This window comes from Camarhynchus parvulus, chromosome 3 (genome assembly GCF_901933205.1).
Source record: "Camarhynchus parvulus chromosome 3, STF_HiC, whole genome shotgun sequence".
Taxonomy (NCBI): Eukaryota; Metazoa; Chordata; class Aves; order Passeriformes; family Thraupidae; genus Camarhynchus; species Camarhynchus parvulus.
Window position 1 is genome coordinate 56,428,852 of NC_044573.1, and position 14,573 is coordinate 56,443,424.

Below are 14,573 nucleotides of genomic sequence, written 5' to 3' on the forward strand. Positions count from 1 at the left end.
TTTGAGGTGGTTTGAGTGCCAAAATGCCAACCCTAGATGACATTTTAGAGCATGTTGGCGAATTTGACAGGTTCCAGAAGCAAATCTTTTTTGTCCTATGTTTGTTATCTGCCTCCTTCACCCCAGTGTACGTGGGGGTCGTCTTCTTCGGGTTCACCCCCGAGCATCGCTGCTTCAGCCCCGGGGTGGCTGAGCTGAGCCAGCGCTGTGGCTGGAGCCTGGAGGAGCAGCTGAATCACACAGTTCCCCAGTGGGATGGCCACGGGGCCAGCTTCAGCAGCCGCTGCAGGAGGTACGAGGTGGACTGGAACACAACAGGCATCAGCTGCACCGACCCCCTCGGCAGCCTGGGGGGCACTGGGGACCCCGTCCCCCTCGGGCCCTGCCGGGATGGCTGGGTCTACGACTCCCCAGGGAGCTCTATCGTGACAGAGGTAAAAACAACCCCCTTTGTCCCGTCCCCTTCTGTTACAGCTGAGGTGAGGGCTGGGGGAGAGGGTTGGTGGAGCCTAGGCTGTGTTAAATATCCCCTGCTTACCTGGAGGAGGGATTGGCTCTTACTGTGAACTTGCGCTTGGGGGTTTACAAGTCGTTGTCCCTCTGTCCTTGCTGTGAAGTGTTGCCTTGGCTGCTCAGGAGGCTTATATCTCCAGCTGGGGAGCAAAGCATATTTCAGCAAATAAATCCCCAGGTAGATAAAGTCCAGTTCTGAATGAAATTCCTGTCACATGAGAGGTCCAATTGGTGAAGGAGTGTAAACAGTGCAGCTAGCAGTGCTGCAAACAAAACTGGCCAATGCAATGGTCTTGATTTCTTCTCCCCACCCTCTTCTTTTTTTCTTCTTTCTTTTTTTTTAATGAATAATGTATTTTAGAATTGGTTTTAAATAAAAATGAATTGCAGTCAGTGTAAGGAAAGGTATTGCTTCCTACAATTAAACAGCTTAAGTCAGGAATAAACTGTAGAAATTTTATTCTCAGAAGGAGTGTGAATAAACTGAAAGTAGTACTTAAGCTACTTGCTGTACTTTAGCAGTTCAGGTGCTTTAAGAATAAACCAGTTACTGGGATGACAAGCTTGATCTCATCATAGAAAGTTCCACCAAATATTTAGAGGCAGTCAGGATTCTTTCCCCTATATGTCTAACACAGGAGCAGTTAAAATCTGTGCTCTAGCAACTTCAGCATTCATAGTTTTCTAAGAGATTGGCCCTGGATATAAGGGGGTGCACTCTAAATGTACTTCTTTCAGCAAGTCATGGGCTGTGAGATAGGAAAGGGAGGAAGTGAGGCACCTCAAATGCAGACTGAGCCCGGTCTTCTACGCAGCAGCAGCTCAGCTGCACATCTCACTGGAAAATGCTCCAGCACATCCCGTGGTGAGATGCCCCCACCATCATTTCCTGAGGCTGTGGGAAGCTGAGCACTTGCAGTCTGTGTGCGCTTATGCAGTCATGCTCTCACATCAGCTGTCTCCCCTCTCCTGCTGAAGGGGTGCAAGGCCAGGCACACGGGCTTCTTCCTTCATGGGGTAACCAGATATGTCACATCACTCTGCATTTTGTCAATGAGTTCCTGGTTGTGACTGTTTCTGTGAAACTTCTCAGGCTCTGACATGTTGTCCCCTGCTATGACAGCTAAGAAAAGGAAAGGATCGTGCAGTGTAAGTCATGTTATTTCAAAGGGAAAGTTTGCATATGGAAGAAGGTCCTTGTGGGAAGTCCCATAGAGCATCAGAAGAAATATTTGGTTTTGTGTTAATTATGGATGCATAGATTCAGTTAAACCCAGCTACCAGGAGGAAGGGAAGGGATTCTCAGTCATTTTAGGAGAAGTTTTTGCAATAGCTTTTTCTCTAGTAGCTTTTATGTATTTATACCAGTAAGGTAGGACAAGACTAGATGGCAAATATATGTGGGTATCCATGTGGTATAAAGCTTGGCCCCGCATAAAAATGTCTGCTCTCCAGACACATACAACAATGTAGCTGAGCTAAAGACCAGAGCAGAGAGAAAATGCTGTAACCTCAGGGCAGATGCAGGTACATCCACCCTTCTCCAGAAAGCCAGTGCTCCATAGGACCTGGGACAAGGCAGGCTCCTGAAGGCATCTAAGATGCTTCTAGTAAAGGCATCACACAGTCCTGAGTGGTCTGTGGTGAGTACTCTGCCATGCCAGGGTATGAGGCAACAAGAACTGCTTAGAAATGTTCACCATCAGCCACAAAAAAAAAATGCTGTTTGAAAAACTCAGGGTGATTGTCAGATCCACGCTGATTTGATCAATGAGGGCAACACAGGTTCAGGTGCCAGTTTTGACAGATAATAACTCACTTATGCTCTTTCCAGAAAAGAGAGATGAGACATGAATGGGAGATGCCAGTAAACTGCTCAAGGGCTTTTTCCAGTTTTTAATGTCGGACAATTAGTTAAGTTAGTAGGATTTCTGTGTGCTGGCAAAACAGGCATTGACCCAGAAACATGACCCATTTAAACAAGTTTAAATCTTTAACTGAAGTGAAGGAGAGTTGTGAACGTGAGCCAGTTCCTCATTTCACTCTTTTGTCTCTGACTGTGGTTGCTCCTTCAGTTTGACCTGGTGTGTGAGGACTCCTGGAAGTTGGATCTCTTTCAGTCTTCTGTGAACGCTGGGTTTTTTATTGGCTCCTTAAACATTGGCTACATTGCAGACAGGTACGTGTGGGCTGACAGCAAAACCCCCTGACCTCCCTTATCTATGTTCAGCAGCCAAACCTAGATAAAGGTTGTGCAAGTGATATCATCTCAGCTCTTCTGAAAATAAGGTCATCCTCCTGGACCTTCAGTGGCAGCATGAGCCAGTATCCTGCCTTTCAGGTTGTGTCTGGTTGTTAAGACAGATCTGCTCAGAGAGCCCTGCAGAGCCCATTCTATTTTAGAATTGTACACCCCAGACTTCCTACTGTGCCATATCAGAGCCCTCAGATGTTAACCAAAGCCTGGAAATACATGGTTTGGATCTCCCACTTAACCTGCCACACTCTGTGTGGCTGCAGTTTGGAGAAGTTTACAAAGAGTTGTCACAGATTGCCAGATGTGTGCAGCAGCAGTCACTGTGAAAAAGCAGATAACCCCTCTAGCTCCCTGTTCAGAGCCAGCAGAGTCAGACTCCCTGGCTCAGGCACCTGGGGTTAAAGAGAAACAAATGTCAGTACTCGAGGGCCTGTTTTCCCCCTTGCCCCCCTTCTGCCCAGGACTGTTAGCACAGCAGGCTCTGAGCTGCTCCAGCTGAGAAATGCAGCCCACTCACAAGCAGATCCATACATTACTGTTTTAAAGGTAAAGGTTGTGGTGAATACATCCTTTATAAATCTGGTGCCTGTGGAACTATCAGAATCATAACATTAACCCTTACTTATTTTTCAGTCCCAATGTAATATATGTAAACATGGGACTATTCTTTTTTTCCTCAAAGTTTTTGTGGAATTGCTGAGCAACTGGCACAGTAGCTTTTCATGGCATAGAAAAGCAGATAAGTGAATAAGGGACAAAGAAAAAAAGCATGTCTCTATATCACATAGCAAAACTGGATTTTTTTTCCCCCTGAAGATACACAAAGCTCTTACTAGTTTAAAATACTTCCATGATTAGTGGTTTCCTTCATGCCTATCATTTTCCAATCCAGGTTTGGCCGTAAATTTTGCCTTTTAACAACAATTGTTGCCAATATTGTGTGTGGACTCCTTCTGGCCTTCGTGCCCAGCTACCTGTGGATAGTCATCATCCGGTTCTTGCAAGGGCTGGTCAGCAAGGGCTGCTGGACTTCAGGCTACATCCTGGGTGAGTGCAGGACCTGCTCCTAGGAGCAAGACTAGCTGCAGATGATGAAGGAACAAAACTCAACTCCAAAAAACTTGAAAAATAAGCCATTTAAAAAAATGCCTCCCATGGTGTTTTATTTAGGAGTTTTCTCCCTCTTTGGCTTCCCAGGATGTTTACAAGCACTGTCATTAGGGAGAAACAACAATAGTGGTGGTGTATTAGGGTTCTTACCTCAAGATAGGCTTTCCCCTATGGTGCAGCTCACATTTGCAGATCTGTCTGGGCCCCATGGCTCCTCTTCCTTCCATCAGGCTCTGGCTAGGGAAGGTGACCAGGCAGGCACAGCCCCTCTGGCCCAGGTGCAGACAGGACGTGGACAGAGGAGGCCATTAAAGAAGCAGGCAGAGGGTGGGGAAAACTTGAGACATTTTTATGACACAAAGAGGGAAACAGAGAACATAAAAACATCAGAAGAACAGCACGTACTTGCTGATAAGAAGACGAGGTGTTTTGTACCTGTGTGTATGCGCTGGGCTGAGCGGAGGCCAAGCCATGGAGGAGCCAGCCTGTGTGGGTGCCTCTCTCTCCCAGGGCCCTGCACCAGCTGTGTCTGCTGGTAAGGCACAGCTGGGCAGCCAGGCTGGGTCTGGGACCATCTCAGGACCTCCTTCTGCTTCAGGGTAGAGCTGCTTGGGATTTCTCTGATTTTTCTGGAGTGGAGTTCAGTCTCTTGTCCAAAATATCCAACTGCAAGCAATCACTGAAGCAGCAGATTATTTTAAAAGCTGACCTACAGAACATTAACTGGGTTAGGGTGGCAGGTGGCTGTACCCAATATCTCTGAGAGATATGCTATTCATTGTGATAGTGGTAAAAATGTAAAAGTCAGAGCCCTAAACTTCCATGAAATCTTTCAATGCGGCCACCTTGCTAATTCAGTTATCCAGGTGTCTGGTATAAATAAAAGCACCTACAGACTGTCTTTTGCTAAACGTGATTATTCCTTCCTGTGCATTTCTGGATGCTTGCTTGGATTCTTAGATCTTTTCCTGGCATGTATGAAATGTCCATCCCCTCTTCTGGGGAGCTTGAACCTGTTTTGGAGCATGAAGTCCTTTTCAGAACAATGTTTTCCCCCATCCTGATATTTTCTCTCTGTTATATCTTGTTCCTCCTGGAATCTCTTGAAACTCTCTTATGCAAAAGATCCCGAACCAGCCCCAAAGCTCCCTTAAATTTGTATCTTCTCCCTAAGGGTGGCCAATACTAAATGTCCAGGGAAGGATACAAGGACAGAACAACCTTATTATCCTGCTTGTATACCTTCAGCTGCTTCTGGCTCAGTGTTGCTGAGCCTGAGATGTTTTTGTGCATCGTTCAGCTGAGCAGCATTAGCTAATCTGTGGCTCCAAAACTCAACAGCTCATTTGGCTGCTAATTAGTTCCTTACTGTTATTTTTCTAATAAATGTGACTTTCTTGAAGTCACACAACTGGATGCAAAGTGTGCTTGTGCCTGCCTGCTGGAATAGAATCACAGAATCACAGAATTTCTAGGTTGGAAGAGACCTTTAAGATCATCGAGTCCAACCCATCTTCTAACACCTCAACTAGACCATGGCACCAAGTGCCAGATCCAGTCTTTTTTTAAACACATCAAGGGATGGTGACTCCACCGCCTCCCTGGGAAGATGATTCCAGTATTTGATCACTCTTTCTGTGAAAAACTTCCTCCTTATTTCTAGCCTGTATCTCCCTTGGCGCAGTTTGAGACTGTGTCCTCTTCTGTCTGTTGTTGCCCAGAGAAAGAGACCGACGCCCAGCTCACCACAGCCACCCTTCAGGAAGTTGAAGAGAGTGATAAGGTCACCTCTGAGTCTCCTTTTCTCCAGGCTGAACAACCCCAGTTACTTTTAATTCTGTATCCACAAGATACAGAGACCCACAGATGTGTGGCTCTGTGCTGTGACGTGGAGTAGCGAAGAGCAGATGAATAGTGATCCCACCCTGGCCTGGGAGCTCAGAGCCATCCTCTGATACAGGCTTTCCTTATTACTTGGAGTGAGATGCAGGCTGAAAGCCTGTTGTTTGGGAACAAAATATTCCGCTTTGTTCTTGGGTTGGAGACATTACGTATGATGTTGGCATTAGACTTCACAACAAAATCTGTCTGTGCACTTTTACGAATGCCTGATTTACTCTGGGATCTCTGCAGCAGAGGACACTGCTGGATGCCTTAGGCCAGTGCACGGCCAGCAGCAGTGTTTTCCTCTCTGCTGGAGTTTGGGTGCCAGAAAAGCGCAGCAGGGGGTTTTGTTAGGAGGCATTATGCCAGGAAGCCCGTGATGACCAAGGTTTCTCCAAGGAGTTACCATAGCATTGGTCCTGCAGCATGCCCCTGGGTGGTTCCTGCCGTGAGGGGCAGGCAGGGAGCTCACACGTCCCTGTGCACGCCCGCAGTGACAGAGGTGGTGGGCCCGCAGTACCGCAGGACGGTGGGGATCCTCTACCAGGCCGCCTTCTCCGTCGGGCTCCTGCTCTTCGACGGCCTCGCCTATGCCCTCCCGCACTGGCGGTGGCTGCAGCTCACGGTCACCCTGCCCACCTGCTTCCTCCTGCTCTACTACTGGTGAGTGCCCTTTTGGGGTGCCTCTGCCCAACGCCCAAAAATCCCGGCTCCTCCTGCTTCCCACGGGTTGATACTGGGAGGAACTGGGTGCTCCTTTCTGCTACACACACCTTTTGGTGCAAAGAGGGGGCTCCCAGCAAGAGGGAGAGGGAAATAGGACCCCTCAGCAACTGAGGTCTTGTTGAATCCTGGCATGTGCACCTCACCTGACCTTGTGTTTAAAAATGAGACCACTTGGAAAAACACTGTGGGAAAATTGGACTAGTGTAATTTACTACTTTCTTTAAGCAATTCATAAATGAAAATAGTTGCCTTGGCATAGCTTAGTTGGTCTTACACTGAAAATATGATTATTCACAAATTGTCTAATGCTAACATAACTGTAACAGGCTGTTATCGTGTTCTTTTAAGGCAGAAAAGTTGCAGTTTTTGTGGTCCAACCAAAAAAAGAAGGACTTGGGTCCTCCTTCATTTAAGTTTCTCTCTTATCTTTTTAATAAATATTTTTTGCTTTGAGTGCTTTGGATTTGACAAGTTGTCTGGGTGGGTCAAGAGGTTAAGAATAGTAGAAAGAAATTTGTTGCCTTCCTTCTTCCATATTTTTGAATTGGTAAACCAGTTCTAACTTAATTAGTACTTCTTAACCTGTATTGGCAGAAGTGAAAAATGGCTCCCTAAGAGGAGCTGGTTTGTGGTGAATGGGCTGGATAAAGTGACAGCACTACTCTCAATCAAAGCTCCTCCCTGATTTATCTTTAGTAAACTCCTCTTTGACTAAAGCCACTACCTCAACTATTCTTCTTCCAATCTCAGCCATGGGATGTACTACTTTTCCTGACTGGAGGAGTGGGAAGTAGCACATGAAACCCACCCAACCAAAAAAAATAAAAATCCACCGACCTCTATTTAATCCCTCCAAAGTCTCTACTCATGGGAGAATAGGTAGGCTTTATGTTTTGTTGTATAATGGCATCCACTCGCATTGTAGGTGCCTCCCAGAGTCTCCCAGGTGGCTGATATCTCAAGGAAAAAATGACAAAGCTATGAAAATTGTCAGAAATATGGCTAAAAAAAATCAGAAAAAGATGCCTTCCCATTTAAAGGTGAGCTCAGGGTTTGCTTGTACGTGCAAGTAAGCATCATGACAGTACCTTGCATCAGTTCCTCCCAGAGAAATTTAATGTGCTATGTACTGGCTCTTCCATAGGATATTAAATTTGAAGAGGAAGATTGTGGAAAGCAGAATCCCTCGCTGATGGACCTTTTCAGGACACCACAGATAAGAAAAAACACGCTCATTTTGATGTACAACTGGTAAGAATATAGCACTAGACAGCTAGTTTTGGAGCTCTGGATTTGACCACTCCATCAGGACACGGATGTCTGCTCTCTCACTATCTAACAAATCTAAGACGCTTTTCTCTGCCCAGGTTCACGAGCTCCGTCCTCTACCAGGGGCTCATCATGCACATGGGAATGGCTGCTGAGAACATGTACCTGGATTTCCTCTACTCTGCACTCGTTGAGTTCCCAGCTGCCTTCATCATCATCGTCACTATTGACCGTGTCGGGCGGCGCTACCCCTGGGCCGTGTCCAACCTGGTGGCTGGGGCTGCCTGCCTTGCCACAGCCCTCATCCCAGAGGGTGAGTCAGCTGAATGAAACCCCGTGGGGCTTCCCAGCCTGTCCTCTGGCACCTCCATGCTGCTTTGTGAGGGTCCCTTTGCCACTGCTCGCGAGTCCTCACTGTTCCCGTTCCCTCACTCACACGGGTGAAACAAAAAAAACCAAATATCCCTTAAAAACATCAACTGGCATGGGATTAGAGGTCCCACAGATGTTGTGTCAATTGACACCTGGGATGCTTTTAAATGTGTTGAATGTATTTTCTCTGCAGACATACATTGGTTAAAAGTGATTACTGCTTGCATTGGGAGAATGGGAATTACGATGGCTTTTGAAATGGTTTGCTTTGTAAACACAGAACTGTATCCAACTTATATCAGGTAGGTGCATCTTCTTCCCAGTTGGCATTTGGCCTGGAATCAAATAGTTGAGGCTGATGTGTATGTTATGTTTTATGCTAAATTAAGTTATCCTCAAATGTGTCAGAATTACACAGGTACTATTTAACATAAAGTGAAGCACAATTAAAATGCTTAAAAAAGGTAGCTTAATAAAGAAAAGAAATGTACTTTTAGACAAGAGGAAACTCACATGACTGAAACAAAGGGAAAATTTGGGAGAACCAGGGTGGGTGAGGGATCTGAAGTTCCACACAGTGCCTGGATCTGTCCTGTGTGAGGGTGAGAGTTGTGATCCATCCCTTTCCAGCTGCAGTACTCTGACACTAACATGATCCCTCTGCTGCCAAACCAGGAACCTCGGGGTGATGGTTTGCTCCTCTTTGTGTGATATTGGTGGAGTCATCGCCCCATTCATTGTCTACAGACTGGTGGAGATCTGGCACGATCTGCCACTGGTTGTCTTCAGTAAGTGCCACTTTACCTCCTTGCCAGCCCCTTCCAGGGTTCAGTGGGGGACCCAAATTCCAAAGGGAGGGAAAAGCCACCAATGCAGCTGCTTTAAGTCTAGCAGAAGCCCCCAGCTCTCTACAAGGCCTTAGCCTTCAGTTTATGACAATTTGGAACTTGTTTATGCACTCATGTCTCCTTTGCCCCTATGATTTCTCCTTGCATTTTAAAGGAAGTTTGAGTCAAATACGTGTTTGACAGATGGCAAAGGACTCATGAAATTTTTGATTACCTTAATATTTGGTGTATTTAAAGCTGATTTACTGCTCTACTGTGAGCTAAACTGTCTTTGTCCAGCAGTCAAACTCTAGAATTTCCTGTAATTCCCTGTTTAATGGAGTACAAGTATGGCTGTCATGCTTCAGCTTTTCTGACACTTTGTTAACTGGCTCCTCTCCAGCTACTTGGAAAGTGCCTGGTAAATAAATGCAAGATAAGTTTTACAGACTAGTGACCTGAACTCTCAGGTCAAGGCCTGCAACACTTTTATGAATCTTTAGGTCAGCACATTATTTACAGAAAAATACCTTGAATGGTAATATGCAGATTTTGACAGACAGGACATCTAGAAGGTGCTTAATAGATTTAAAACACATGCCAAACACATACAAACTGGATAAAAGAAATTATCAGAGGAGAATTTGATTGTGTTGCTTAGAAGATAATACATTGTGTGTACATTTTCTAATCTTATATGGATGGCATAAAGATGGAATGTGTTTCCTGTCATGCTCTAGCACTAAAAAAAGTTCTTTCCTCTACAAAGGAAGGATCTGTCCAGTTTGAGGTGTCCTAGCTCATGCATAACTCACAAGAGGAGTTGGTTTGGTGCTGTCTCCACAGGGCAGCCACATCCTCCGTTTTTGCACCAGCATGACAGTTTTGCATATGAGACTTGAGGTGCACACCTTGTACACAGGACAAAATAAAATGCCAGTGACAAGTCCACTCAGTCTGGCAGTAGCAAGTGGCTGATAAATGCTTACAAAAGCTCTTTGTGCCTCTGTTTCAAAGCTGTGCTTGGTTTGATTGCCGGTGGATTGGTGCTGCTTCTGCCTGAAACTAAAGGAAGAGTTTTGCCTGAGACTGTGGAGGATGTTGAAAACTTTCACAGGTGAGTCATGATGATGAACTTGTAGCAGTTTTCACTTGAAATTGGGCAAAATCCCTGTCCAGGAGGAATCCCAGGGGTTACTTGGCTGCCTTGTTAATTTCCAAGAAGTTGCTGGGTAAAGTTGCTGGGTAACTCTCACTGGACAGATTCCAGACTCCTTTTACCCCATGTAAAATCTTGAGAACAAGTAGCCTAGGCCTTTACTGGCCTGTAGTTGCACTAGTCTCTCGAAAGTGCTGCAACACCATTATAAATGGTATTTGTGTTTAAAAAAATGCCTTAACACTTGAAGAGGAAAAGGGCAGTCTTGGCAGCAGCTTCACATGTGGTGTGTGAAGCACCAGTGTCTGCTGAGGAGCCAGAGCAAACCTAAGGGAATATATATGGTCATTTTATTGGGGCCAAGGCAGAGCAGGTGAAGAACTTGGATGCTCCCTGAACAGCTTCTTTCCTGGCTGATGTTCATGTCTTATTACTCTTTGCAGGCAAAGTGCTCCAACGGCCAAAAAAATCTATCTCCAAGTCCAAGGATCAGAAATAGCACGTGGCTGAAGAAGGCCTATCTCTTTCTGGGTAGTTTGCTTTAGGGCAGTAGCACAGAAATGCCACTTAGAATAAACACCCTCTGAAAAGTCTTGCCTCTCTTTTTTCAATTTCTATGCATATCCTTTATTTACAGTGTTTAGGGTTTTCTGATGGGATTGTCCCAATTGCTGCAGAGCTGCTTCACCCTCTATACACTAAGAGAAACACATTTTAGGGCTGGGAAATTTTTGTACCAGCTGTGTGAACTCCAACGTGGACTTCAAGAGGTCTTAACTTGAGTATGGTGGGATCCACACCAACAAAACTTTGTAAGTCTCCATGAAGTCTGACTTTGTTGGCTTCTCTTAAGAAGAGGCAGCATAATATGGTATTTATCTCCATTGTAGAATCAAGGTAACTACAAACCTGGTTCAGTCGTGTGACAACTTACACAGAGTTTTTTAAAAAATTGATTTTATTTTCTTCTATTTTACTGGCTATTCACAAGGATGTATACTCATAAGGATGGGCATGTGGCAAACTCCAGAGCATGCATAGCAGAAACACTCTTAAAATCCTTTATAAGGTAATAGCATTATACATGTGCCCTGCAGGGGCATTCCTTTGGAGTGAGCTGGGGTCAGGCTTGGGAACTTGCAGGACCCTGACCAAGGGTCCTGTGCATCAAGGAGAATCAGGAAGAGCACTGAGTCTTCCAGGAAATATCCAGCACCTTCGGAATTGTCCTAGTCCATCCTGTTGAGCAACTGCAACAGCCCTGTGGCTGCAGGGCAAAACAGGGACAATGGTCCTGTGGCTCCCCTTCCTTGTTTGTGTTGCTGGTCCCTATCTGCTGGAAAACACTGGTTTTCCATAAGGATACTGTGAGCAGGGTACAAGATACCTCTGCCCATTGATAATCAGCTGCAGGGAGAGAACTCCCAGTTGAGCAAGACACTGCTGGACTCTAGCAGGCAGGGTGAAATTCCCCCAGGATTGCATCCCAGTGACCTTGCACCTGCTTTCAGCTGACCTGAACCTCAGTTAATGTTCAGTGCTGCTGTGAGGGCCTCCCGGGCAGGGAAGTGTGCTGTCCAGAGAGGCAGGGCCATGGCAAGGTTGCCTGAGAAGAGTAGGGACAGATCAGGAATGACATGACTTTGGCCCGGGTAGTTGCAAAACTAGTATTTGCTTCAGGGTTAGAGGGGAATGAGCTTGTCCCGAGAGGGCAAGAGGAACAGTGGGGGTGTAATTATGCGTCTGGTAGAGCTGATGTCCTGCTCTGGTTTCAACTTGTCTCTGCCCTGCACTAAGAGAAATCTGTCAGAACTTCTGACTTACGATTCTTTGATATAAAACCTGTTGAAAACTCTGCAGGTAGAAAATGGGGGTGGTAGCAACAAGTCAAGCAAAGCAAAGACGGAGATGAATAAATAAATAATTACAAAAGCTGAGTCCCAAGACCCTTACCCATCACACTGGTATGTATTCCCACAAGCACTGCTACTGCCACAGCAGGAGCTACAGAGCCTCTGGCATGTCTTTGCTTTACTGTCATCTACATGTGATAGTGACATCTGCTTCTGCTGGCAGCTTAATAAACACAAGGGCAAATGTCCTTCATTCATCTCTTTGCTAGTGACCTTTGCCCATTGATGGATTGATTCCTGGAGCTGGGAAGTCAGAGGGATGCAAAAGCTGGTGCAGCTGCTCATGGCTGCTCTCAAAATGGGGAGCAGCAGCACGGTGTCCTGGGGGGTGGCAGGAGCGTGTCACCCCCAGGCTGTGGTGGAGCTCACATCCTGCCTCAGGTAACACAGCTTCCTTTCCCCTAAGGAGCAGCTGGAGCCTGTCTGCTCCTGGGGCTGCTGGAGCATAACCAGCGCCCGTGGAGCTTGGGAAGGAGCACTTCCAGACCAAGCGCCACCTGACTCTGGCAAGGAGCCTGGGAGCAAGTAAATAGGGCCAGATTAATTAAAGTGGGACTGACCCCTAAAGAGGACCTGGCCCCTCAACTAATTACTTAACCCTGGACTTTATCAGCTGTGTCTGAAGAGAACTTAAAATCTCCATGTTTTGGGATACCCACCAGCCTTCACCAAATGGGTTTTGGCCAACCAACTTTACTTTTACAAATTTTCTGATGTTCTCCATGGCATCATCTAATGGGTAGATGATCTTGTGGCCAAGGGCTGCACCTTTCTAAGCACTGTTCTCATCCTCTGCTACTGCTGTCAGCACCTAAATCCAAATGCCAACATTATAGCATGGCTCTTGTTTGGGCACTTCTCTGTTCCTATCCCATCCCTAGTCTACAGCACTATGTCATCCTACATCCTTAATATTTTAAAATATTAAGAAATTGGTCCTTCTTCCACAATTAGCACTGGTCAGGAGGCAAACTCAAATCCAGAGAATAAATACAAGTGGATGAATATGATGTGAATCACAGCTTCTCAAGACTTATGGAGAGGACTCTTCAACCTTCAAAGGCACACAGCAGTGATTTTCCACCATGGTATGGAGAGAAGACTACTTTAAAAGCCACACCCTTTACTCCTTTTTTGGCTTATCTTTCCCCCTGCCTCAGTACTTATTTCTGACAGATGTTTGGGAGTTTGGCCATGTAAATAATCAAGCTCAGGGCATTAGGAAAACATTAATGCATAAACACAAACTTTATTGTGCTTTAATATGCAGGGCAGAGCATCCTGTCATTATTTGTGTTGGTCCCAGGGGGTGTCTGTGATGGGGCTTTCTGCTCCTTCCCCATCCCTGATCCTGAATTTTGATGTGGTTGTACGTGGCCCAACAGATCCTGAGGATTCACTGCCTCCAACTCCTCACTGTCTTTTTTTTTTTAAATTTTCCAGATTGCCTAATATCTAATCAAATTCTGGAATGCCAAATCTTAAAAGCCAGCCTGGATTTAGAGGTTCTTGTTTTTTATACTTATTTCTCTGGAAGAAGAGGAGCAAATCTAGGAGGGAAAAGGGGCTTGTGGATGCCTCGGGCTCCCACAGTGGGCTCTACAGGGGCCGTGCTCACTGCTGAGTGGCAGGAGCTGAATTATAGACCAACAGCACCAAGATTTTAAGGGAGGTAGAGGGAACTGTGACAGCAAATCAGATACTGCCTCTATGCTACTTTTGTGCAGAGTCAGGTGTAACTTGGAGGAAGTGAGCTGGGCTCGTGACTGCACTCCTGCTTGCTGCAGAAATGAGCTGTGAGTGAGCATCCCAAAGAGATTTTTAGTTTTATAAGAAGCAAAAGAAAGTGCTCCTTTATAAATTTCCCACTTTTTCCACATGAGTTGCTGCTGCCAGATGCTCTGGGACGCCCGAAACATGAAAGTGTTCAGGAGGCAAATAGAAAAAATTTGCAGGATGGTCCATGAGGGAGCAAAGCAAAAATGCTTCTGGCTCAGGAAGTCTGCTCTTGTTACAGACAGTGCTTTGAAAATCAGATGGTGTCAGTGGGGGTCAGGCCTGCTGCTAATCAGGGGTGCCTGCCCAGAAGGTGCAATTGCAAATTGGGTAACTGAGGACAGAGCCGGTGAGCCAGCCTCCCTTGCTGACCTGGATCAGGCTGAATGTTACCATCCAGGTGTAGCTTGGTGCAAAGGCCATCAGAACCCCTGAAACCACACTGATGCAGTGACCAGAAGGCAGAGCTTGTGCAGGTTTTCCCAAACCTGTGGAGGGAAAAAAAAGAGAAGAAAGAAGTTCAGCTCCTGGAAGGGTAGGAGACAAACCAAATGGTTTGAAGAGGCTGTAGAGGACGTCTGTTAATTTTGAATAGGAGTCTATATCTGCTCTTCCCTTTGCAGCATTAACCACCTCTATGGATTTCCCTCTAGGGAACTCCCCTGCCTTGTGTTTTCATTGCTCACTTTTGGTTAATGACTTGGCCAATTAACTCAAGATTGCTCTGATATGGCTTCCCAACCCATCTTTCAAAGCTGCCATAGCTT

General features: G+C 46.0%; 1 protein-coding gene across 1 annotated transcript; it reads left to right on the plus strand.

Moving 5' to 3' along the window:
• SLC22A2 (solute carrier family 22 member 2) lies at positions 1-10,627 on the plus strand. The gene is made up of 11 exons (XM_030945675.1): positions 1-434; positions 2,589-2,692; positions 3,663-3,817; positions 6,259-6,427; positions 7,416-7,530; positions 7,635-7,741; positions 7,858-8,072; positions 8,325-8,433; positions 8,807-8,919; positions 9,976-10,075; positions 10,561-10,627. Exons 1-11 carry the CDS (start codon positions 24-26, stop codon positions 10,625-10,627), a joined length of 1,665 nt encoding a protein of 554 aa, XP_030801535.1. The 5' UTR covers positions 1-23.
• The last annotated feature ends 3,946 nt before the right edge of the window (positions 10,628-14,573 follow it).